Genomic DNA, 27,199 nt, shown 5'->3' on the forward strand with positions numbered 1-27,199 from the left:
TGAATTAACTTTGTCTGGTTTAGCATATTCGGCTCTAAGTAACCACGAGGTGGAATCTTACAAAAGCTACTTGATCAGTAGGAAACATTAAAATAAACAATCAGTAGGAATCAAGGATCTGTTGCTCCAGGTATTAAGACTTCTAGACAGAGTTTGACATGTAATCAACCTATATTTTCTTATAATTCACATTAAAAGCCAACATCTTTATGTACTAAGCCTGAGGACTGTCTCCACTAGAAGACCCCAACAGAGGGCCATCCGGTAACAGCCTAGATGTCAAGTTGGACCTGCTGTTTGTTTGAACACATAAGTTTTATTGAAATATAGTTAGACTTATGAACTATTTTCTTAATACAATGGAAAAATATTTGTGGCACAGACCTAAGCTGCATAGCATAAAATAATACCTATTTAGCCTTTTATAGGAGAAAAATAATGGTCATCACTGTCCTTTACTAAAGTTGGAAGAAAACCTTAAATAACATGCAATGCATGTTTATTGAAAAGGCTGAAATTGGGCAGGCCGGACTCAAGTGTTCCATGTGGGGCATAAGAAAGAGTTATCTACCGTACATGGAGGAGGCATGATACGATGGACCACTGGATAAACATGACAGACACTCACTAAGCAAGATAAGACTAGAAACACGGATCTGAGGGTTGTAGAAACAGCATTTAAAGCCATGGCCTTGAAGGAGATCTTGTGGGAGGAAACGGGAGTGAAGGGCAAGCAAGAGAGCTGAGATCAAGCGTGGGCTGCTCTGACATTCCCTGCTTGGGTGTAGGAGGAAGAGAAAGCAACCTGAGAAGCTGCTACAAATGCAAAAGGCCTGGGGTTGACCAAGTGTGAAGAACTTTGGGAACGTGGTTAGACCACAGTACATCAGGACGGATGGAAGCAAGGTGTGGTCAGAGAGGAGTTTCAGTTTCATGCCATGTATATAGAAAGGCAGGGGATGAACCTAAAATAGCAATGACACAGTATAAAAAAACCTGCATTCCGAAGTCGGATGCCTGAAGTTATCTGAAAATTCTGTTAATTACTGGGATTGGTAACTTTTGCAGGTTAAATGAAGAATAGAGGAAATAATATTTGCATTATGCTTAGATCAGTGCTAAGCATAGAAGCACACAGTATATGCTCAGTGGATGTTGGGGGGTTTGATTACTATTGAGGGGAAAAGTGTTTGGAGATCAAGAAAACATCTGTTCTCAGTCCTCACTTCCCACCTTGCTTGAGACAGGGTTTCTTCTTTTGCCACTGTCTATGCCAGGCTGGCTGGTCCATGGATGTGTAGTGTGTCTGTCTCCGCCTCGCGTTTCGTGGTAGGAACTCTGGGATTCCAGATGCACCACTGCTCTAAGCTTATAGAGTTTCTGGGGATCTGAACTCAGGTTCTTATGCTGGCATGGTGAGCGCTTTACCCACCGATCTATCTTCTGAGTCCCGACTTAGACTTTTCAGATGATGAGGATAGACTGTAAGCACTCAAACACAGAAGCAAGAAAACCATTAAAATGCAGCTCAGATGGTCCAGGGGAGAGAGGAGCCTCTGTCCCACTCTCTTGGGGCTCCACCAGCTCCTTTGATTTTTCCTGGTGCATGTTACTTTTTCACCATGGTTTCTGGGCCAGCAGATGCCAGCAGATACAGAGAAGAGAGCTGCCTCATGAGCCCGCCTCTCTCAGTTCTTTAGGCTGTGCCCAGAACACCCCCCACACCGGACAGGTACTGATATGTAGCACTTACCCATATAGAAAAGGACAGCAGCAGGCAATCCCAGCACATGGCAGGGAGGGGCATGTGCACAGATCCTTGTCATACAGGGTGACAGAAAAGCTGTTGGTCTCTGGTCCAAGTACCTTCCCCAAGAGACAATGCCAGTCCTCACTTCAGGGTGGCTCCTCAGCAGGCAGGCAGGCGGGCAGGCTTTTCATGCTCCTTTAAGTTCTGAGGGCAAGCAATTCAAATTCATTTCTGAGGTCACAGCACCAAACTGGGGCTGTGTTAGCCCACAAAAAAACATTAATGGGATAATGTACTCCATCATGGAGAAAGAATCAAAGAGACCGTAATGGGGCTTCATTATATCCATCTGTCCATCCATCACTTCTTGCCCATTGCTCACCACTTGACTTGAAAAATGAGACGCCCCCTAACTAATTAGATTTACCCTAATCTCCTTTATGGACCATCAATCCTCTTCAGAGGCCATCTGTGAGTTTAGAGTTCAGACCTTTAAGAATTATGCTAATCAGTCTTCCTCTAATTTAAAGTGTTCGTCTGATGACCACAATTTGAAGCTTCTGGCTGTGAGAAATGAGAAAACCATTGTGAGATTTTGTTCTAATTTTAAGCACCCTCAGTGCTGCCTAAGGGATAATTTCTAAGAAAACAGTCAAAAAATGAAGGACCTTTGAGCCAGGTAACATTAAAAAAAAAAAAGAAAGGAAGGAAGGAAATCACTGAGTGTGGGGAGAATTTTAATTGTTTTGTAATTATTAGGACATGGTTTGCTTTCCTTTGTATGATCAAATTAGAAATTGTCAGAGCTATTAAATTCTGTTATGGCATGGAGTTGTAGATTCCACTGGCGTATAAAACACAGTAAAACCAGCTCAAGGAGGGATGCACCAAGAGAGGCATTATGATGAGCAGATATTCTGCCCCCTGCATTGGCTGGGGGCTGTGGTGTGATCACATGATTTCAGTACAGGAGGTCACTGGTTTGAAGGTGGGAAGACCTTAGCACATGAGGGCTGCTGTAGAACCTTCTCCTGGTGGATAGAAATAACCAGCTCCGGAATTCGACGCAGAGCACACAACGCTCAGGGGAAGGCCTGCTGCTCGGTTGCTTGCATGGTGGGTGAACAGAATGGCAGTCTGGGATAGCACTGCTTAACCTCCACATGCCTGAGACCCTCTTGGAGATGCTGTTAAATAGTGGTTTCACTTCAGTGGAGCTGCTCTCGATCCCAGGTCAGCATTTCGAACAAGCTACCAGTTGAACTTAATACTGTATGTCCGTAGACTCACCTGATATGACAGGAAAAAAGTTATACATTTGGGGTCCTCTCTCTAGGATTGTAGCCCCTGGAAAATGACTTTCTGCCTTTTCTTTAGTTCACCGGGTATTTACTGAATCTCTACAATGGGCCAAAAATGCTCAGTTCGGTCCCTGTAACAGAGTGTCACTGTCCTCCTGTGGCTTCTGGTCTGGAGAAGTCCTATAGGAAGTAAGGAAACTAAGTGACTGTGTGCTGGCCACAGAGTTAGGGTAGCCAATGAGTAGAGAGAAGCTCCCATGTATGAGGCAGTACTTGAGGAATTTCATGGGTACTGTTCCTCGCATCACCTTATTTATGACACTCAGAAGCCCTCTTGCCCCATTTTTAGATACAGGCACTGAGCCTCAGACACACCTGTCTGAGGAGTGGTAAAGAGGTGATTGTAAGACCAAGTCTCATCCACAGCTCATGCTCTTGATTGCAAGAGGCCACTTGAGCTTCTGTAGGCTGCTCACCTTTGGTTGCAACCACTGTGCTGTTGTGGCACCCACAGACCCTTTGAAAATGGGTCTTGTGTCCTAGTGAAGACAGTGGGCTACGTATGACCTGTCCTTTACCAACCAATGCCTGCTCTTAATCATTATCCTAGACCTGTCATTGCTTTGAAGCATCCCTGCCCTGTAAACATAAAATGTGATCCACACACATATTTTTAGATTTTTTTTATAGTGGGTATGTTTAAAACACAAAAAGAGTGCATTAATTGTTACCAACACATTTTATTTAAATAAAAACATCCCAAATATTTCACTAATTATGAATGAGCCACTTTATTGTCATCTTCTAATTCTGGTGTGCATGTGCGTTTTATAGTTGACTTTGCTGTTCACTCAAGCAGTTCTAAGTGCCCAGTGATCACATGGGACCACTGGTGAACAGGCTGGGCCAGGAACCTTTAAAATGTTTCAGGCTCACCTAGGATGGGGCTAAAGAGCTTCTAGGCAGGAAACACTAAAATGGAGCCCACATGGTCTCTTGTGCAAGCAGGAGATGAACACAGCATGTTTGTGCCACCTGACACACTGCTCCTCATCCTGCTGGACTGGGTGACCCTGGGTGCCTCCTACATGTACCCATGTGGTCCTCCTCATAGTTCACTTATTCGCTAGGTATATTTGCTGCGTTATCCCACAGGTGTTGCTGGACCCTAACGTCTTCTTTAGGGGAGGAGGTGAGAAGGCAGTGTCAATAGGAGTCAGGTAGAAGGCATATTTATTTAACAACGGGGCGGGGGCAGAGAGAAGTTATATACTCTCCCAGCATTCAGGTGGTCTGATCCATTGACAGGTGACATCATGTGGTCTCCTGTCACTGGCTAGGCAAGTTGAGGACCTCTGACAGCTCCTGTGGCTAGACACTTAGGCAACACTGCTAGGTGGTCTCTCTTTGGCTAAGTATGACCTGGACCTCTGACAGAGGGTGGCTCTTAACTGGCAGGCCTTAACTTCCTCCACACAGAGAATTCAAGACTTCGACTCTAGCATTTATACCGACTGTAGAAGAGACTGATGGAGACACAAGGTCAGTCTAGGTGAAAGAGATGAGGTACGGCTTCCCAACAGCATCTGACCTCACGTGTTCCTGTTAATGAAGTACGTCAGTGTTACCTGTAAAACTCGCCAGCAGCATCAAGAAACCAATGCTCTCTGTGGGAATGTGCACACAAACACAAGACATGTAGACAGTGATGATGGGAAGCAAGAAGGCAATTCTTAAGAGTCCTTCTCATCATCCTGGGGTCACTCTTCAGTGCCACCTTGCAGGCTGGCATTCCCAGTCACGTGCTGACAGCTCACCTTTCACTGCCTGGAACTCTATTTACTCATGGAGAAAGCGCCATGCCCCAAGGGACTGAAAAACAAGAGATGGCTCTATGGTTATGGACAATTAGTGTGCAAGCAGAAGGACTGGTGTTTGGATGCCAGCAACGATATAACAAGCCAGGCATGTTCCCACATAGGCTTGTAACACTAGCACTGAGGAGGATGGAGACAGGAGGATTGCTGAGACTTGCTGGCTGCCCCCTTCACTGAACACAAAAGCGTGAGCTTCAGATTCAGCAAGACACTGACTCACCATGAGCAAGCTAGGGAGTGGTGGACGAAGACACCCAACACCCTCCTCTGGCTCCCCCTCCACACATAGTCACACACCTGCATAAACACAAGCACACACAGAGGACAAAGCAAGGCAATATTGTATTCCACTGGACCCTTGTCAGAATGACTTTGTCCTTAAATATGCCCAGGTGCACTTTATCATGGATAGAGCTGGTCCTCTCTCCATGGGCTCACATTTTCCCATTGAATTCATGCCAGTACCATGTTCATATAGAATTGTTTTAATTTTTCTTTTTTGTTCTCCGTTTTTTTTTTTTCTCCTAGGCCAGGGGTTCATCTCTTCTGAAAGGTTATTTTCCTTCGGCATCTACGTCCTTTGTGGAGCATGTCTGTTTGCTGTCTGTCTTTCCCTTTCTACCGTGACATCCCTCCTATGCCCACCTGTTCAGTCTTCTGTGATTCGGTTCATTGAGTTGTGTTGTTTGTCATTTCCCCTGATGGCTTTCATAATTGGCAGGTGATATTTGGCCTTTTATTCTGGTTTTAGAGATGGGATGAAAACAAAATAGCATTGCTACCCTCACCCCGAGGAAAGGTAAATTCCCTTAAGAATTAGGAAGCAGGTATTTCCAGAGTCTTTCTTGTTTGGAATAAATGGCTCTGGGTGTGTACAAGAAAACAGGAACCACTTAAATTTTACTTGAATTGTGAAACATTAGACGGAGCACAGTCATTTAGCCATTTCTGGAATGTGAGATAGGACTTTCTCAGACTTCTGGGTCAACGAACTGTGGCAGTGATTGTGGCCATGAGTTCTGGAGTCAGCGCTAACCGTGGACTCTAGTGCTGTCTTCTGACAGCCTTGGAACCCCGGACACACCCTGCAGCTTTTCTGTGCCTTGGCAGCTGTTGGGCTTGGAGTAGAGGAAGACACTGTCAGACAGCAGTGACCGCTGTCACTAAGCACACAATGACAGTGGCCAACACAAAATAAAATCATTGCCTCCCAGCTCTGGAAGCTGGAAGTTTGATATCAAGATGTCAGCAGTATCATTTCCTTCTGGGCAGGTAGGGAGAAATATGGTCCATGCCCCTCATCTTCTGTGTGGTCATTTGTAGAGCAATGCCTGCTCTATGGTTCGTGAGTCAGGCGAGGGGCGCACACACACACACACACACACAGAGAGAGAGAGAGAGAGAGAGAGAGAGAGAGAGAGAGAGAGAGAGAGAGAGAGAGAGAGAGAGGGAGAGAAAGGGAGGAAGGGAGGATGGGAGGGAGGGAGGGGGAGAGAGGGAGGGAGGGAGAGGTAACGCCAAGACTTATTGTGTTCCAGCATTGCTTATATAGGGTCTCTTTGACTAATGGACATATCCTAACTCTCAGCTGCAAGCCCACCAGAAACCACTCCCCTGGCATTAGGAACTCCTGAGGGTCTTGTGCTCAGAGCAGCTGCAAGCACAGGAAAACAAGTTGTTTGCTATGGAAGGCAGGGGGTCACAGGAAATTCAGGGTCTGGGGGTCCACAGTCCCCAACGGTCATTTGGCAACTTTGATATTTTTTCATTGATAAATCCATTGTCCTCATCTCTGGCTTTCCTCCTCACAGTATTCTCTGGGGTACATGGCTGTCAGTTTTCCTTTGGAGAAGGACATCAGTTGTATTGAATTAGGTTGTTCTATGGCTCCTACTGTAACTTGACTATCTTGTGAGGTCTCTAATTTCAAAGGAAATTATAATCTCTATTGCTGAGAGTAGGCTTTCAGAGTGTCTTACACAACTGAACCCATGGCACATAAGCACCACTGTTAAAATCATTAGATGAGATAATCCAAGCCATACACATGTATGGGAATGCATCTCCACCCCCTCCCCATGCATCCTGAAGTATCGAGAGACCGACCTTTCTCACAAGTCCTGGAACTTCCCTGTGCTTCTTTTCTTTCTCTTTTTCTCTCATTTTTCATGAAACAAAGGGCAGAGAAAAGATCATATCTCAGTGAGGAAGGCTCCATATTGGATCATGAGAATACCCAAAAGCCTGTTTCAGTCCAATTCATTTGAGAAGCTATTTCAAGTAGCCAGATGATTTTACTTGAACAATTTTAAGTCCAAATATTAAGCTGATGGAATTTTTTTTTCTAATTTTCCAACTCACTGTTTGCGAAACCATGTTATAGGAATCAGATAAGCCGACTCAAAATCTGTAGATTCTATGTGTGTTGCTATGGATCTGAATCATGAAGCATAATTATCTGGCTTAAGTTAATGAGACTAATGCTCAGAAAATCTGGCCTGGTGGTTTGTACTAAGTAATTATATAAACTTATTTAAAATGACTGAGACAAGTGGCACAGTAAGTAAAGTATTTGCCGTGCAAACAAAAAGACCTCCGTTCAAATCCCTATGACCTATAAAAAGATCTAGGTATAGCCATAGTGGTTATGAGCCCAGGACAAGGAAGGGTGTGAAAACAAGTGAAGCTGATCAGTCATCTGGTCTAGCTAAACACCAAGCTCCATGTTCACTAGTCATCCAATCTAGTCCAAACACCAAGCTCCATGTTCACTAGTCATCCAATCTAGTTCAAACATCACACTCCATGTTCACTAGTCATCCAATCTAGTTCAAACATCACACTCCATGTTTATTAGTCATCTGGTCTAGCTAAACACCAAGCTCCATGTTCACTAGTCATCCAATCTAGTTCAAACATCACACTCCATGTTTATTAGTCATCCGGTCTAGCTAAACACCAAGCTCCATGTTCACTAGTCATCCAATCTAGTCCAAATACCAAGCTCCATGGTTAGAAAAAAATTCAAAAAAAAAAAAAAAGATTGGGTGAGAGTGATTGAGGAAGACATCCTGACAGCAGCCATTGCCTTCTATAAACACATACATGAGTGCTTGCTCCTATGTATATGGTTATATATACATAGATACACACACCACACACACACACACACACACACACACACACGAAAAGATGTAATTTGCAGTGAGCAGAGACAAAGGAAACTACAATACAGCCTTGCACACCTACAACTAAGATGCCATGTAGAAGAATAGACATTATGAGAAGGGCCTGTAGGAACCAGCAGGGGTCTTGCCGAGTCTTCTACAAAGCCAGTTCACTGGTTACTTGTTCTGTTGCTGTGCTAAATCATGTGTTAAAAGCAACTTAAAAAAGGATGGCTTTATTTTGACTTATAGTTCACGGGTACAGTCAATCACGTGGGTTGGTCATGTTGTCGAGAGTATGAAGCAGCTTGCCACATGGCATCACCTCTGAGGAGGCAGCAAGAGATGAACGCTGCTCCTCGGCTCACTTCCTCCTCCTGATGCAGTCTGGGAGCCCAGCTCATGGCATGGTGCTACTCACATTTAGGTGACTCTTCCCACCTCAGCTAATTCAGTCCACAAATTTCCTCATGGGCATAACCAGAGGTCTGTATGCCAAGTAATTCTAGAACTCATTAAGTTCATAATAAAGTTAGCCCTAACTATGGGGTACCAATATTCCCTTTTACTCAGTGGAAGGTGTGCGGCCATTAGTGCAGGGCCTTCTCAAGATGGTAACTAGCCATGGGTTCTCACTGGCTAGTGGACCATCTCAGTCACCCCTAGAGTACCAACTCAGTGTTTTCTCCAGCTTTTCCTTCAAACAATGATTCCTATGGGTTAGCCAGAGATCAGTTTTCTTGTGGTTTTCCAGACCCTAAGACAGTACAGTTGTCTCTGGCAGCATGGACTGCCAGCCCGCAACCAGGCACAGGCAGATCTTTCATTTATACTTCTGCTGTTCGTTTTTCTCTCCAGCTATCACTGAAGGGGAGAAGGATGTAGCTACTAGGATTCTAGGGACAAAAATGGGTTAGCAGGAGATATTCAAGAGCTGGCTCTTTATCTGCATCCTTCATAACTTTATTGTGCCATCATAGCTTGATAAATAACCATCATTAAATTTTCAGATTGATGAGAGCTGCAAAGAAATCTTATTTGTTCTGTATGTCTTTTCCAGAATGTCTTTGTATTTGCCTTAGCATTTTGTAGTTTACAAAGCACAATCAATCCATTATTGAAAGGCTGAGAATGGGCAGACCTGAAGCACCCTCCAGAGTATCTTGTCACGGCTGGTTCATTTCGGTAGAAAGTATTTCACAAGCACCTCCTGTATGTCTAGCTGTGATCTTCTAAGGTCATCGTCATTAAGGTATTAGGTTTGAAGTCACCATTAAAACATTTGATTGAACAATAATCATTGGCGTTTTGAAGGTCAATGTAAGATGGGCTGTCATGGATAGACATGATTTTAGACACAAGCAAATTATAATTTAGTGAGGAAGGCAGATGCATATAATAGTATTGGTAATAAATCTCCTGAAATCTCTGAAATGGACATCTCATCCTTTGGCGAATCTGGGGAATAAATGTTTTTTTTTTTTTTCATTTATTCCATGATACAGAGAACAGCATGTGTGATGGGCTGATGGTGGGCAAAGTAGACTGCTTAGAGAACATTGCCTGTTAATATAATTGAGAGATTAAGGTGAAGTTGAAATTAAGGACCTTTAGTACCAAGATGGTATCTCAAGGACCCAATTGTGAGACATCAAGTATCAGGAAACTAAACTGAAGCTGCCCTATTAGTCATAGTCCAGTTTCTACCTTTAAAACTGACAAAGCCCCCCCGATATATGTTTCTTCATGTTGTTCGTTGAAGTTTATTTGTTTTGAGACACACTCTTACTATATATCCCTGGTTGGCTTAGAACTCACTATACAGACCAGGCTGACACAGAACTTACAGTTGTCACAATAGCCTTGAGCAGGGCTGGTGGAAGCTTTTAAACAAAGCTGTTTCTCAGGCCCGAGTGGAGACCTAACGTTCCAAGCTACAGGAAACAAAAAAATTAATCCAGTTTGTTCAAACACTTGAGCTAAGCAGCACCCTTCAGGAGGGTGGGCTTACCTTAAGCCACGTTAAAGAGATAGGAGGACTAGCCCTTTAATGCAATCCGTACTTTCTCTTCAGAATCTTTGTTCTCTGTGCAGTTCTTCTATGGCCTCCATGAGACTCTGAGTCTCCCAGCCTTCTCGAGTCCTGACTCAGAAAGGAGTAGCTTTTCCTTTTTTCTTCTCTTCAATGTGTCTTTTGGATGCTGACGTGTGTGTGTGGGGGGGGGGGGGGGGGGGCGCTACTTTGCTTTTTCATGCTTCCTCTAAAGCTCACTCTTGTCCTCTGGCTGCAAACCTCCAGACCAGCTTAACACAGACAGCGTGGCTTTCCTTTGTCTCTTCTTCCTCTTCCAAGAGCAGCAGTTTACCTGCCCTGGGGGGGGGGGGGGAGGGGGGGTTTCCTTTACCGCTTGCCTGAAGATCAGAGAGTAAAACAGCCACACTGGTCAGCCTGACAGACCAGGCAGTGCTAACACACATTTTTAATCCCAGTAGCCACACTAGGTTGCTATAGAAACCAGGGCAGTGCATGCCTTTAATCCCGGTGGTGCACACCTTTAATCCCAGCCCTAGAAAGGAATATAAAATGGGAGGAGACAATTCTCAGATACAGTCTCATTCTGAGATTCTTGGAGGTAGGATCACCATTTTCAGACCCAAGTAAAGGTAAGAGCCAGTGGCTGGCTGCTTTGCTTTTCTGGATCATCAGATTAAACCCCAATATCTGTCTCTGGGTTTTTTTATTAATCGTGCTTCACTGGCCTCTGCTTCAGTTTCTGTTACCAGGTTCCTGTCCTGCCTGAGTTCATGCCTTGGCTTCCCCTGATGACGGGCTGTTACCCAGAAGCCAAATAAACCCTTTCCTCCCTGAGTTGCTTTGGTCTCAGTCAGTGCTCTAGGATAGCACTAGAAACCTTAAGACATCTTCTTTGTAACAGCAGTGTATACCTGGCACCCAACACAGTGCCAGGCAGAAAGCAAGTACTCCATTAATTACAATCAAGGTACAACAGCATAATGATACCATCATTATCCTTGGACCCCCATCATTTGATGTCCACTGGCCTAGAGCAGAAGGGCCCCAGAGCTGGACCAAGGACACCTTTCCCTCAGCCAGAACAACAAGCCATTTCCCATAGAGCATCATTTACTCCTGGTGGGTTTGCTGTCATTCTGCTAAATACCCCAGCCTTGAATCTAGCTTCTTTTGTAAGTAGATGGCTTGCCTGTGCACTCAAAGCCCAGACTAACCATTTGCCAAGTGAAAAGAGAGTTAATCACTGGCTTTTTTTCCCTGTGGAATGCCAAAAAAAATCAGTCTGTCTGACTTGAGAATGTTTGACTTTGATTTTTGGCATCCAGTTAGCCACAATCTGATAACCAATTAGGAGCACTTACAGATTTGGACTAATAATTTAGCTACCAAGCTGCTGTCTAATGTCAATGAGCTGGAGTCAGTTATTGCCAGTGTCAAAATAGCTTGGAAATGAATCTTTTTTTTCCAATCTACTGTACAAGTTTTCTATGCAAATAGCAATCAGTGCACCGTTTTTCCCCTTGTGGAAAGCGGCAATAATGGAGTTGCAGAGCCCTCAAAACACAGTCTTGGTTTAGGAATCAACATAAACAAACAGACTCGAAGAGGTCATAAAATGCAGAAAGAGCATGCATTTATTTTTGTGATCGCAGGCATGTTATTAGCATCCAGGCAAAGGGTGCTGTGCTGCAGAAAAGGGACAAAGAGAAAATATGTAGAACGGAGAATATGGTGGTGAATATCTCAGACTGTATAAGGAAGTATGTCACACTTGTTTATGACGAGGTTGATCTCATGCAATATACCCTTAGTATAAAGTCAGAATGACCCTCAAGGTGCACATTTTCTCCAGCCCGCAGTATTAGCAGGTATAATTATTACTTAAATTCACTTAGAGCTGAAGATGATGTTTTTACATTCCTTAGTATGTGTGAGTGGCAGTAATGTCTACAAGACTAATGGCTAAGACTTGAGAAAGGGAAGATTTGGATAAGGGCTCTGTGCCACTATTGAGCAGTTGCTTTTTGTCTTTTGTTTTTGCTTTGTACTATTCCACTCTCTTTATATATCAGACTCTATTCCTCTACTCCAATGGGACATCACTGACCTACATGTTATATAGTACAATCCTCACACAACTGAAGAGTGATGGATCGTACTGCCTTAGGGTTCAAGATCATCTTCATACCTGGACCATGCCCTCTACACCCTGAGAAGCAACACGGCAGTTCGGATTCAAATGTTACAGGGCTGTTTGGTCCAGCCTGCCTTCAATCAACTGCCATGCCAAACTCTGATTCCAGGAACAAGCATTTTTGGCATATTTGTGTTTGGACCTTTAAATAGAAACCAGAAATCACAAGAACTTATTTCAAAGCATTTTTACTTTTTGTCTTTTAAAAGCTCCTCTAAAAACCTTTGAGCAGGATGAAGGTGAGATTAATTAAAAGATTAGCTCTCCCGCCAGCTTTTGATGGTTCTTTCACTCACTAACTCCTAACAATACTTCTAGCTGGGTTTGAGAACAACAAAGACACAACTTTTTCGAATGAGACATGTATGCTCATCTGTAATAACTCTCCTCACGCCTCCCAGACCTGACCCTCTCCACGGCCTCTTTAGGGTTCTCTGGGGTTTGAGATTCACAGTAGGAAGTTGAGACAGGTGAGGCTCTTCTCTAGAACAATGTTTCAGAATTGTCACCGCCCTTCGATGGTGATTTCATGTTCCACAGTGGTAAACTGGTTTGTATTTGTGTGTATTTGTTGAGGGTTGGGGAGAAAACAAGGGGCCTTTGCCATTGCCTTATATCTTTGTGGCGTATGCTGGTTTCTGGGTTGTGAACAATTGTAGGGTGTATAAAATGAGCAGTTGAGCCAACAGTAAGGAAAGCTCGACTTCTTTCAGATATTCTGCCTAACAGGGAAGAAAAGCACTTAAGTCCTTGGTGAGAAAGATCGGCTGTCATGCGTGGTAAACTTGGTTTTCCATCTGCAGTTGGGGCCTTATGTCTTTCTTAAAGAAGGGTTTAAAAGGAAATAGAGGGAGCTATTTGGGAAAGATTGACTCCTAATTTGTTTGTACAACGCACTCACAGGCCAAGTTCTTTGGAGGGCACTGGGACAGTTCCAGTGATAAATTAATAGATTTGTAGGCATCAGAGACAGTGACTTCTAATGGGTGAGGAGCAGCTTCAGAGGGTGTGGTTTTGTCACGTGGGGCAGAACCCTGTTTCTGTAGATGGAAGGACTAGTGGCCAATCCAGCTGAGTTCTGAGAAGAGAGAATTTATGTTAGTCATTTTTCATCTGCCAAGACAAGAATCCTGGTGCCAGCCCCAGGCCAGCTGCTGCTGCTGTGGCTCTTGAAGCTTTGTGCATTGTGCAAGAGACATGCAGGAGGATGTGTGCTGGGCTAACTGTGTCCTCCTGGCTTCAAGGAGGCCACCACTTGTGTAAAGGGCTCGCTGCTCATCTACTTCTCCATGCAAAGTATGTCGTTAGCACGGCCTGATGTCGTGGTGGGTGAGATAGCAGCCCCAGCAAGTAAGCATCTCTCCAACCAGTGGCACTGCCCCTGGCTGGAGGTGGTGCTGTTTTTGACTGCCCTCTCCACCCTGAGCTCCCCGGATCTGGATTATCACTCCTGCCTGACACTATCTTTGGAATGAATCACAAGGGGAGACTAAATAATAGTACATTGACAGTGAGTGGTGGCGCACGCCTTTAATCCCAGCACTCAGGAGGCAGAGGCAGGCGGATCTCTATGAGTTTGAGGCCAGCCTGGTCTACAAGAGCTAGTTCCAGGACAGCCAGAGCTACACAGAGAAACCCTGTCTCTAAAAATCAAACCAAAACAACAAAAAGAGAGAGTGTGTTGACAATGATCTCTTCAGTCCCCTTCTTGTTGGCACTTGTGGCTCCTGTGCTTATCTTTTGCCCTCCGTGTAAGGTTTCCTCACCCTGCCCCAGTCACTGCCGTTTGGCCAGTAAATAGTCCGCACAGCGTCTCTTTCCTTTCTTGGAGTTTGCACTCGGTGACTGGTGATCTCTCTCCGCCTAGAGCCCCTCTCCTCAAAGCACATTTTGTAGACCACATTGCCTAATGCCATTCCCCTGTTCTCACGGAAGTGACAAGTTTTAGTATGATGGACCCAAGTGCAGGCTTCCCCCCCCCCATTTTTTTTACGGCCTAAACAGTGCTATATAGCAAATATTTCTCTAGTGTTCACATTGCATTAACTGTTATCAGTAACCAAGGAATGGTTTAAAGTATACAGAAGAATACACAACAGTCTCATACAGGAGCCATGCCATCTTATCTGAAGGACTTATTTTCCTATCCTACAGGGGTCGGGTGAGTTCTGATCTCTTCCTGGGAGAATGAAGGATGATCATACTTGTTCGTTGTCTGCCTACAGTCTCTCAAGGGTGCTAAGTGCTGTCTAAACTGTTCATTATTGGAGTGTGAAGTACAATGTGCTAGCATAGTAACGTTTGTTGAATAATGGGATGGATTCTGCAAAGAATGAGCATCAAATGCAAAGGAATGAGGAGCGTGCAAAGCCCCATCTGGGCCAGCTTTTACAAATGTGTTTTTATCTTGAAAGCATAGTTGACGCTGCTTAGAATATTGGGTTAAGGAGGCATCCAAGGCTGTGTCTACATGCATTATTTGTTGTGAGCCTGCCTGGCTTTTGTGGCTGTGTGTTGGCACAGATTCCTGTAGGGCGGACATTCTCTCCTCTTAGGGGAGAGTTATCTTGCCTACAGTGCATGCCTCTAAAAACCCTGTGAGGCGCCTTTGAAAAAAAATCAGCCATATGTGGCAGAGCAAATAGAAAACAAAGTATTCAGGAGATTCAAAAGGAGGCAGAAATTGGCCCTTTGCCTCTTCCATCCCCTGTTCCGAGTACTGAAGTTTGACAGCACTCCAGGATTAAAGGAGAACACTCTTGCTCAAACACCAATATCTGAAACACAGGCGGGGTGGGGGGTGGGGGGGAAAGGCTTACAGAAGGTAACTGGCCAAAGAAATTGCTTTTTGAATAAATGCTTCCTTCTCCGGAGCTGTGCTACGGTGGCCTCTGTTTTTAGAAAGGATTTCATTTCATTTCTCGGTGAGTGTGGTTTCAGAAGCAGGAGGCCTGAGGAAATGAAACTGGTAGAAATCTCTGTCACTTCACCCATTTCCCCACCCACTGGAAAACCAGTAGAGCCCAGCTGAGATGAGCCTGCGGTGAGATGTTGATGATCCACGATTTCATCTTGAGAACCACCCTGAGACGCGGTTTTGCCCTCAGGTGAAGAGGAGCTTCAGCTGGCTCTTAATCCCACTTGGAGTTGCTCTCCATGTGTGCCCGTGTTTGTGTTTTCTATGATGTTGTGCAGCCCATGTTCATAAAAATGTTGACCTAATCAAAGCTCCAAAGAGATTAGCAAGGGGTCTAGGGGCACAGTGGAAGCCAGCAAATCCTGCTCCAAAGTCGCTCCAACATGGGCTGAGTGATTTACGTCCCTAACTGACTTGAGGGCTGTGTGAGGAAAATGGAATGTAGACGTTGAAGAGTAAGTATGGTAGGAAGGAAACAGCAGTTCAGGGACACACTGGGCGGGTGGCTTCCAGAAAGGCCCCTAGTGTCAGAAATAGTGGAGTCATGAGGATACCAAAAGGAAGGGCATTTCTGTGCTTTTTTTCGTTTCTTCCCTAAATGCACAAGCAAGACAGGAAGATTTTCACTAAAGTAAAAATGGTCAGGAGCCTATAATTATTTGAAGAGCAAAGAACTGCCAGTGGATGCAATTGATTTCTTGACCGAACTCTAGTAGGCAGGCTCTTGGTGTAAGGGGCATTCATCTGAATTCCAAGGCCAGCTCTTAAGTGAGGTCAGTCATGACCCTTATAAATGAGATTGAGTTCAGAGGAAGAATTCAACAGTGAGGTGTCCTAAAAATGAGGCAGACCATACTTCATCCTGTTTCTCTGTGGTGGGTGATGGTTCTCAGGCATAACAAGTTGCACACTAACCCTCACAGCTCAGCTCTTTCTGCCCAGGCTTTCTTTCTGCCCAGATATGCAATACGAAATGAGGATGGCCAGATGTGAAGCATCATAACAGGTCCATTGGGTTTTTGTCATATGTACATTTCAGCATAGTCGCGGTGATTGCTCTCCCAACAGGTGGCTTTCGGCATGTTTCAATTTAAATCAACTCTTTTCAGGATCCCGAGTCACATTTGCTGTTTGTTCAACTACTTCTAACATGATTTTTTGTGGGAAATGGCACAATCCAGCGTAAATCCTTAAAGGCAGGTTTTTTTGTTTGTTTGGGATTTTTGTTGTTGTTTGTTTGTTTGATGGCATATAATGAACCTGAAATGTCCACTTTTGTTTGTACAGGTTTTATGGTTCCATTCCATATTGCCATAGCGTTCACAGTTAGTTGAATAATATCTAATCCAAAGCTCACAAAGTCTCATCTGCTGCCTTGGCAATTGGATTGACAATGTGATACTTTAGTGTAGACTTGGATAAGCAATGAGATTCTGCTATAGTAATGGTTTGGCATAATTATTTTCCGGTGCTATGGGTTTTTTTTATCATTGATAAATACTTAGGGGGTTTCAAATACTTAGCCATCAACTTTCTAGACTTCCTGGATTTCTTTATAATCTAACAAATAACTGGCTTTGGAATCTCCTCAGTGACTGGAGACACTCACCCAAAGGATTTATGGCATCCCTCGTGTGAGACTAAGAAAGACAGTGGATGCACTTTTTTATGAAGAGATATTTGAAGAGCTCAAGCGTTCTAAGGAAAGGAAAACAGCAGGCAAAACCCCCAGGTTAAAGCCAAGGCTGAGCCAGGATTGGTGGTGCTCACCTGTAACCCTATAACTCAGGAGTCCAAGGCGGGGACATGAACCAGGGACACATAGTAAAATCCTGTCACAAAGCCAAGACACAAGACACAAGAAGTGCTTTATCAGGCCCCTAAGGTAGTGCAAGTTGGGTGCTTATACGGGCAAATCTGCCCCACACCCAGAAAGACTGTCGTTTGTCTACTAGACAAAGTGCCCAGAGGAGGCAGAGGTGGGGCGGGAGAGTCAGAAGTGAGGAAACCTTGTCAATGATGCTCCCTAGGTAGACGGGCTGGGGGTGAGGGTGGGGGATGGTTTCTTGGAGATTTGGGCTACTGTGTGACTGAAACAGAGCACCTTTGGGGCAGGAAAGGAAGGATTTTCACAGTGGCTCAGAGCAGTCTCTGTAGGAAAGCCCAGCATGCTTGTACTTTACAGACAAGTGTCAGATCAGGATGGGCATCTGTAAGACTGAGCCCCTGGCTAACTATGATGCCAGGTTATAGGAAACTCGAGCCCCCTGCACTCCCTTTTCATATCTTCCCAGCTACCATTGCTCTTGTATCCCAGCTCACATAGCTTATCCTCTTCTAAACCTTTCTTCATCCATGCTTTACGTGAAGTTATTCTGGTCCTTTCATTTCCGTCCTGTGATTCTATCTGCTTACCGCACCCAAAATAAAACCCACATGGCCTCACCGTACTGATTTTTTGTCAATGCATTTTTCAAGTTAACTCTTGTTTTCAACTTCAATAGTTTCCTTCGAAGAGACCACACAGATAATTTGCCGTAGGATGAACCTAAACCAAAACATTTTGTGCCAGGTACACCAGTGTGGCTTCTTCCATTGTGTCTGAAGCCATGTTGGTGCTACATTGAGGACATAGAAAACTCATTAAGACTTTTTCCTTGTTGATGAAAAGTTCTAAAGCATAACTAAAAGGGGACTAGGGCTCACAGCTAGATAATGCTCACTGGTCTAGATTTATTTATTTTATTATTTTATTTGTATGAATGTTTGCCTGTGTGTATGTCTGTGAAACGTGTGTGACTGGCACCCACAAAAGACAAAAGAAGGTGTCAAACTCCCTGGGAATGGAGTTATAGACGGTTAAGGTCCTCTGTAAGAGCAAAATGTCCTCTTCAGCACTGAGCATACCCCCTAACCCACAGATTCAACGGTATTCTTAGTACTGCATTTATAGCGCTGGGGACCATCTTCTGGGTCCCTGGCATATACAACCTATCTTTAAATTATTGGGACATCCAGATTCTGGTTAGACACTACCCAGAACATGTTAGGGTTCAGCAGAAAAACTGCTGAGGTTCGCTGTCAATGTCAACCAAGAGCACATGATATAGGAGTACTGATTCAGACAACACGTGCCTATAGGCAATGTTTTTATTGTTCACTGCAATGAAATCCTTTTCTCGCAGTAGGTATTAAACCCACCCCCAATTTCTGCTATGTTTAAGGACAACCTCAGACTCTCACTCTATCAGGGGTTATTCTCCTTTCTAAGAACATCTGGGTGGATGGAGCTTGCAGCCCAGTTCCTTCATTCCAACTCCTATAAAACATGATATAAACATGAATCTGCCTGCCTTATTGAATTAAACTCCAGAAGACAAGGATTTTTGGCTTACTTATCAAGACATCACTCATAAAACCTAGCCAGAGCCTGGAAGAGAACTTGTATTTGGTAAAGTGAGTTTAGTTGAGTGCAATAGCAAGAGAATCAGATCTTTGAAAATGAAAGATTTACTGTTCTAGTAAACATAATATTTTTCCTTTCAATAATTTATTTACGTAGCTCCTACACAAACAGAAATGCTCACCCATGGAAATGGTTTATTCAAGCTTTTTCTTCTGTATGTTCGTCTATAAAACTGATAACAGTAAAATGTAGTCTTTTATAAGAGCAACCAGGTTTCTACTCAAACATTTGCTTCTTAAGGAACATATTAAATTGGTTTTCTCCCTTTTGAAGGCAGCTTGACATTTACTCCAGGTTAGTTCCACATTCTACAAAACATTCAAATGACTGTGAATCATTCCTCCTACTATATTCTGTTACAGAACTAGAAAAGCATCAATAGCCAAGACAGCTTGAGCATTACATGGGGGAATTAATCATTTCCCCATATATCTTGTGATAACACACTCAATGTGCAGGGGAGTGGTGTCAGAATCCATACATATCAGCACTTCTAGCAGAAATCCTCTTAACACTTCCTTCCCCAAAAGTCATTTCAAACAGATCAAGTGAGATGACTGCAGATACTTTTTTTTTTTTATAAAAAATCTCTTCAAAAGTTTTATAGAAACAGAATTCCCTTGCAGGAGCCATCACAGACTTCAGTGTATTGAATAGGAATGACGACTTTCGTTCAAGTCTTTTGGAAGTTGTGTTACTCTGCTACAGACCTTCCTTCAAATAACAAAGCATCTGTGTGGAATTTTAGCTCTTGTGGCATCAGAAGGAAGAGAGCCTTGATGTCGAGCACTGGCACAGCAAGCTGAGTCATGTCTAGCTTCTGGGACTTAAGACAGAGAGGAGAGATGGTGACTTCCAGTACATCAAATCCTAACACAGTCAGAGTTGCCACTATTCGGTGTATTACTAAGAAATAAAAGTCCTGACAACCAAACTGTGACACACTCTTCATGACAGGTCATGTTTTGATTTCAGGGATGTTAAAATGTGAAGAAGTATACATCTTGTAGTTGGTGCTCTATAGAATTGAAGCAGTGCTCATGGTTTACGCAAGGCTCCACACAATAATAGCAGTGGCAGTAGAGGGCACATTATCATGATATCCTTGAATTTGATATTTGTGCAGTGCCCCCCCCCAACAGTCCACCACTAAATAGGTTTTGGAACGACTCAATTACATGTTGCAGCTCATGATCTTCCTGTAAAAACTTCCAAGTATCTCCTTAGGTAACTTACCAGATTAACTATGGTAGCCCATTTAAATATGGATTTCACTAAGTAAAAAAAGAAAAGAGGCTATGTGTAAATAATTGCTGCATAAACATGAGGATCTGAATTTGATCCCCAGCACCCAAGGGGAAGCTGGGCATACCACTGAATAGCTGTACACTCGATTCCAGGGTCTTTTCTGGTGAGCCAATCTACACGTGTCCCCAACCTTCTGGCTCAGGGAGAGAGTTTTAGAAAATATAGTGATAATGGAAAACACATGGCATTCACCACCCAATGTGCACAAAAAGCATACACGTGTAATACACACACATGTAAACAGAGACGCAGCTTTTCTTTTGTCCCTACTACCTGGTCCCAAATAAACACACAAAAGTTTATATTAATTACAGAATATTTGACCTGTAGCTCAGGCTTGTTATTAACTAGCTCTGACAACTTAAATTAACCAATTTCTATTCATCTACACTTTGCCATATGGTTTTGTGGCTTTACCTGTTTCCTAGCATGTCTTGCTCCTCTGTCAACTGGCTTGCATCTCTCTCAACTCTGCCCTCCTCCCTCTTAATATTTTCAGTTTGGTTTTCCCACCTAGCCTTATTCTGCTTGGTATAGGCCAAATTGGCTTTATTATTAACCAATGAGAGCAATATATTCACAGCATACAGAAGGATTATCCCATATCATTTCACCCATTTTATCTGATCAAAAGAAAAGCTCTCAACTTTAACATAGTAAAATTATATTCAGCAAACAGTTATCAAGGAAAAATTAACTACAATATCTAGTCCATTTGTGTTAGGCAAAATTAGAGAAAATACTCTATTATCTCTCTTATCTTGGTGAGTTTAAAGTTTTGTAACTAATTTACCTTTTTGTAAGAAAAATTATAATGATAACTATTTAGTCTTCAACTCCATCAAAGACTAAGAAAGAAATATTACCTGAGTAAGTAGGAAATGCAGGCAAGCAACTTCCAAAAACACGTGAGAAATGACAGAAACAGCTGGCTGTCTGGACAGTCACTCAAGGTTCCTGTGTAATGTTAGGGCATACATCTTTGGCCTACAGGCCTAACATATATGACAGACTTTCCTGTGAAGCATGGAATTTTGAAGGACTGTACTACCTTGTCTCGGCAAATCTTGGCAGTTGCCTCTCTTGTGTCCTGCTAGTCCAGGTTGGACAACGATGGTCAGCAATTGAGGCAGGGCATTGTTTGTTTTCTACTCTTTGCTTTTAGCGTCTTGGGTGGGGGAACCACCAGGGCCTCAAATAAATCACTCAGAGAGTCTTATTTTTCCTTAGAAATGCCCAGCCTTAAATGGCTTAACTTGTTTCTAACCAGCTTTTCTTAAATTTACCCATCTATCTTTTGCCTCTGGGTTTTTTTCTTTTCTCTTACCTATGTATATCTTACTTTCATTCTTACTCTGTGACTAACTGGGTAGCTAACCCCTTCTTTTGTCAATACTCGATCTCCTTCTCTTGTTCCTCTTTTTCTTCCCAGAAATCTCTTCCCATTTATTCTCTCTGCCAGCCAGCCCCATCTGTCCTTTCTCCTACCTTCCTATTAGCTGTTCAGCTCTTTATTAGACCATCAGGTATTTTAGACAGGCAAAGAATCACAGCTTCACAGCGTTAAAGAAATGCAGCATGAACAAAAGCAACACATATTTACATCATTAAAACAAATGTTCCACAACATGAACAAAAGTAACATGCCTTAAAACAATATTCTACAACAACAGGGCAATTTCTTTGCCCACATGGCCAACTTTTGTCATAAAAAAAAAGCTTTTGTCAACTTTTTGGCTATGGAGTTTCTTTGATGCCCATCATCTTTTCTGGAGTATATTTGTACTGTCAGGAGCAGACATGTCTCACTGTCATGAAAAGTCTTAAGTTATTAAAACATTTTAAATGCCATATTCTGTAGGTCTTTGAAGTATTTGAAGATTACCTCTCTATCTGAAATATATCTTTGTATACCTTGAAAACTTACCTTACATGACTATAAGTTTGACTATTGTAGATAACTATTATCTGTATTTCTAATTATACATTGTATTTTTAGTTGAGATGCATAAACACAATATTTTAAACAAAAGTAGGAATATACATGCAGAATAACAAAATAACAGTATAAAATATATATACAGTATAACATGATATGTTAAATATTTTGAAATTAGCAGTTGTTTTTTGAATTGATGTAGATTCAATAATCTACCCCTTTCCCATCATTTCTATATCATATTCCTCTTTCTTCTTTTAGAAAGCAATTTACTCCAACCAATAACAGTGTATAACCATCCCACCCTCAAATGAAAACAAACAATTATAACCAATATTTTGGGAATGTGTCTATTGTTTTACAGACTGCTTCCAGTTGGTTTTTGGGTGCTGGTGATGTTTGAGGGACTCTTGGAAAATCAGGATAATTGTTAAGTCTTGGCTGAAGTATTCTGTGAGACTGGATTGTGCCTGTCAGCAGCCTTGAAGCTGTTCTGGATGTAGAATTCAGAGGAAATGCCAACAGAGGCTCTCTGAAATGTTGGATCATCTGGGCCACCTGTTCCCATCATATATTTTTCAGAGAGTTCTTCCTTCATCAACCTGTTTTTTCTTTACCCAGAATAAATCCGCAGCCTTTTATTTCCCATGGAAATCGAAGCAGAACTTCTTTCTCAAAGTAACATATTTTTTGACTTAAATTTTGAAGTCAAGATATTTTTAAAATAAATAGTTTGGCTTAATTTCGTAGCTTTTACAGTCAAATGTCTATAGACTATAATTATCAACCTGTGGAGCCCTTGCTGACTACTACTCAGGGAACACCCTTTCTCCCATCCCTCTTCTCTTTTTTGTTTCTTCAGACAGAGTCTTTCAGTGTAGCCCTTGCTGTCCTGGAGATCCATCCAAGGGTTGGGGTAAAAGGTGTGTGTCACCCTGCCTGGACACCATCATTATTTTTATTATAACAGCATTTCTTTGTGAAATCTAGGTGATTCTAAAGCTTTGTAACATTTCTTCCATTTGGTAATCTCACAGCACTGGAAAGCAACCATTCAGTGTCTGTCTTCCCTGTCTTCCTTGCCTTTGAGTGCAGGAGAGAACACTGTTTCCTTTCACTTCAGGGACAGATTGACTATTGGCTGTGATGATAATTAGGCATTGCCTCTCTCTTCTCACAGCCTAAAGTCACCTGGAAGTTCATTTACAAATGAAATCCCCCAAACTCAGGTTCACACAAGTCAAACTGGCCTTTTGGGAAAGCAGTTGCTTAAGATGGTAGAACTCTGCTTTGTTAACCTCGCAATGGACTACTGCAACCACATTCTTAGGTTACCTCAGAATTTTTCCACAGACTTCTGCAGGTTTAATTTCCTAGTCTCCACCATGGCTCTTCTAGAGCAGAATTCTTCCCGTCCAGTCTGTCTGAAGCCTCCCAGTTCTTGAAGAGGCTGCAAACCCCTTGACTAGTTAGCATCATGCTACTTAGACAAGTCTTACCACCCTGAAGCCCCTTTGACTTATGCTAAATGAAAGAAAACCACGCTGCAGTGGGGTTGCTAAAGGGCAGATGTGATACCATTGAAAAGGCCCAAGGAATGGGTGTAAAGGTGACGAGTGAGCCAGTGAGACCCAGTGAGCTCTGGGTCTGTGGCTGGTTTGTCATCTATGGATTCAAGTGACCACTGACCAAAAATACCAGACAATCAAGGCCATCTCTACTGAACACCAGCAGAATGAATATTTTCACATCATTTGTGTTGTATTGAGATTTATAGACAGTTTACAAACAGGAAGCATGTCAGATGATATATAAAGGTTACGTGCAAATACCATACATTTCATATCCGAGACTTGAAAACTGTGGAAAGTTGCTGACACAGATACAATTTGACAGCTCTACTTCTATTCATGTTAGAGCCCTTACCTAAACACACGGACATCTTTCCTTCAATAGTTATGTAATTCTTTTTTTCTTTTTCAAAATCTCTAAATATCTAATCAGACTCCTTGGTGTAAGCTGTGTCTTTTATAGTTTCTCTAGCAAGTCCAACAGGAATCCAGGGTCCAGCTGTCTTAAAGAAAAGGAAAAACTTCCAACTGGGGCCGGTAAGAGGAAACCTCAAAAGTTTACCCACAGCCATGCCCAACCAAACTTTGCAAACTTATTTAGCTTGATCTATTGGTTTCCTAGATCCTGTAAAGAATGTCTAAGTGATGCCATCTGTAAAGCATATGAACCCAACAGAAGGGTGCCTAATAACCAGGAAGCATTAATGTTCTTAGCATCTAAATTATTTGGAATCATCTGGTGTGGTTTGTGTTGACAAGCCTGCTATGTCTTCCGACAGCAGCACCACGGTGGGAAGGCCGCATTCTCTGGCTTTTGCACCGCTCCTTGTCTTCCCCATCAAACTGTTACAAGATGGATTTATAACAGACCCAAAGGTAGTAGCAAAATGAAAATTAGTTCTTGGGTAGAATAGCAATCCCGTTCGACTCGCCTGTAGCAACTGCGTCATATCTGCTTCTACAGCAAGGAAATGACTTCTTAATGTGCTTTCCTTCCACTAAGAAGAATTAAATCTGTATGGCAAAATGGAAAACCAGTGTGCTGGCAGCCAAATTCTGAAAGGAAGATCCATTACCCTCATAAAGATATTTGTGGCCTCGTTCTATGCTAATGAACCTCATTTAGGCCCAGACTTCCTCGGTGTGGAAATACAGCCTTGCCAGAAAGCAAGGATGTCTTTCCTGTACTATTTCGTCTTCACAACAAAGCTGCTCTAAGATAAATGTGGAAAGTCTCTGTGTTCTGCAGCCTGCTGGGGTGGGGTCTCTAGAGTAGGCTGAGAGTTTGAGGCCCAAGAGAATGAATATTACTATTTTAGTTTAAAAGTTTTTATTTATTAGTAGTGTGTGTGTGTATGTGAGTGTGTGTATGGGTGTGTGTGTGTGTATGTGTGTATGTGAGTGTGTGTATGGGTGTGTGTGTATGTGAGTGTGTGTGTGTATGTGTGTGTGTGAGTGTGTGTATGGGTGTGTGTGTGTCTGTGTGGTGAGGGTTAGGCTTACATGCCACAGTATGCATGTGGAGGCCACAGGACAAATGTGTACAGTGATTCTATCCCTTTCATTTTATCACGGTTTCTAGCCAGCAGCTTCTCATGTTCATACCTGAGCCATGGAGGCACCTGGTCAGCATGCCTTGCTGAACTCCCCAGGTTTTTTTCAAAGCATCCCAGTTCCAAGTGAGCAGACACTCAGTGAAATGTAACTGCCCGTTTGTATGGATTCTCCAAGGCAAAGAGAACTGGTTGGGCACAATGCTTGCACCCGGCATTACATACCTAGACAAGTAAATGATTTTCCTGAGTTCCCCTGCCCCCATTTCATCCAGAGTAAATGGAGTGAAGTAGTGTGTCTTGTGGGAAGCTGTAAGGATTGTGCAAAATATGAGCATGAGAGAAGCTGCTCTCCAAATCATAAATGTTGGCCATCATTGACAGCGCTACACAGCCATCTATCTAAGCACCTGAACATGGATCACTACACTGTACATCTTGGGAGCAATTGGACCTTTAACTCTGTGTGTGTGTGTGTGTGTATGTGTGTGTGTCAGTCAGTCTGTCTGTCTGTCTGCCTCTGTCTCTTTCTCTCTCTCTCTCTTTCTTCCCCCCCCCCTCACACCCACCCACCCACCCACACACCCCCCCCCCACACACACACTGCCACAGAAACGGAATATTGGTAACAGAACTGAATTACAATAGGCGAGCAAGAGAGAGATTAAACTCTACTAAAAACCTGCTCTCTCATAGAACAGACACATGGTTCACTCTATACAGCAATTTAAAACATGTCTTTGCTCATAAGTCTATATATATATATATATACATACATAAATATATGTGACTATGTATTATATATACGTATATGTGTGTGTGTGTTTATTTCTACATGGATAGAGAATTGTCTACAGAGGAACTGAATTGACTAAGACTACATTGTTAATTTCCTATACTGTTTTCTCATAGTTTCTGTTGTTGCATATCCACTTAGATTCATAAACCTGCTACTTCTTAAAAGAAATTAGAAAACAGACTGTGCATGGAAAGTGGGTTCATGTACAGTTTAGCCAGACCCAGAAAGAAAGACTCAGTTTCTCTCTACTTCCTTTGTGACAGTTATGGCTTTCTAGGAACACGAAAGAAAAGCCAGGACGTGTACAACTGGGACCCGGTCAGCACGTGTGAACTCTGGGACTCGGTCAGCTCTTGTGAACTTTGGCTAACCCCTGCTCTGCGGGGCACCAGGACCCAGTCCCCTTCCCCAGCACAGGAATTCTGCAAAATTCGACTTTGTTAAGAGTCTACTCTTTACAGTAGCCTGATAGCCAAAGGGAAGGGACTTGAGTGTCTAACCCCAGAGTTTCTTCCTGTCCAAATGCTTACAATTCCTTGGAGCTCATAAAAGACAGCTAAAGCCAGAGAGACTCATAGGTAGGCTGCAGGCCAGAATAGAAGACTGAGCATGGGCAAAGACAACTGCAGTCAGGGATGTCAATAATTAAATCATGCTGATAAGCACAAGAAAACGAAGGGGCATTGAGTAGAGGGATGCTGCCCCTAGCAGCCTCCTGCTTTACGCAGCCTTAGTCTGTCGCAGGCCCTTGCTCATCAGGCAAGCACGAAGCGGCAGCCACCCCAGTGCAGCCGAATCTTGCGATTTTATTAGAGAAGCAAGAAATGTCAATTCTTACGTGAAACTCTTTATTTTCAAAATTGGGCAATTAGCGTAATTAAGATACACCTACAGGCCTCTAATTTGCAAGTTATTTTCACTCTCTCTCCTTTCCCCAACAATATTAAAGAAGATCTCAAGGATTCTTTCATGAGCCTATTTTATTCTCATCCTCCAAAGCTCCAGAAACATGACAAAGAGCAAGAGGACTCCCCAGCCTTCTGGAGATCTGAGGAGGAGATGGCTGCCGAAGCTGAGGCGCTGCGTGTCTACTTTCAGGTAAACATCAAGTACTTCACCTTCACCCAGGCCTCCTCATGGGCCTCAGGGAAGGGAAGACGATGGCTGGGAAAGATGAAGAAAAGTAACAGCACCGATGTCTCCCTGAGGGGGACTACAAAGGACAGAGAAGCTGTGGAAAGACAATCTTGAGCCATGTGAGATTTTATGTCCCTCTTGCTACTGAAGGAATGGACAGGGGCCTAAAGAAAAAGTCCTCAGCT

General features: G+C 43.1%; 1 protein-coding gene across 3 annotated transcripts in view; it reads left to right on the forward strand.

Annotated features, from left to right (window-relative positions):
• Positions 1–27,199, forward strand: part of Fhit (fragile histidine triad diadenosine triphosphatase) — a 1,447,725-nt gene that overhangs the window by 1,396,622 nt on the left and 23,904 nt on the right. For all 3 annotated transcript variants that reach the window (XM_038350177.1, XM_038350178.1, XM_038350175.1), the window contains one exon: positions 26,877–26,975. In XM_038350177.1, the coding sequence (XP_038206105.1) occupies positions 26,877–26,975 (99 nt within the window). The remainder of the gene's footprint in view (positions 1–26,876; positions 26,976–27,199) is intronic.

The sequence above is a fragment of the Arvicola amphibius genome, chromosome 12 (genome assembly GCF_903992535.2).
Source record: "Arvicola amphibius chromosome 12, mArvAmp1.2, whole genome shotgun sequence".
In the NCBI taxonomy this organism is placed as follows: domain Eukaryota; kingdom Metazoa; phylum Chordata; class Mammalia; order Rodentia; family Cricetidae; genus Arvicola; species Arvicola amphibius.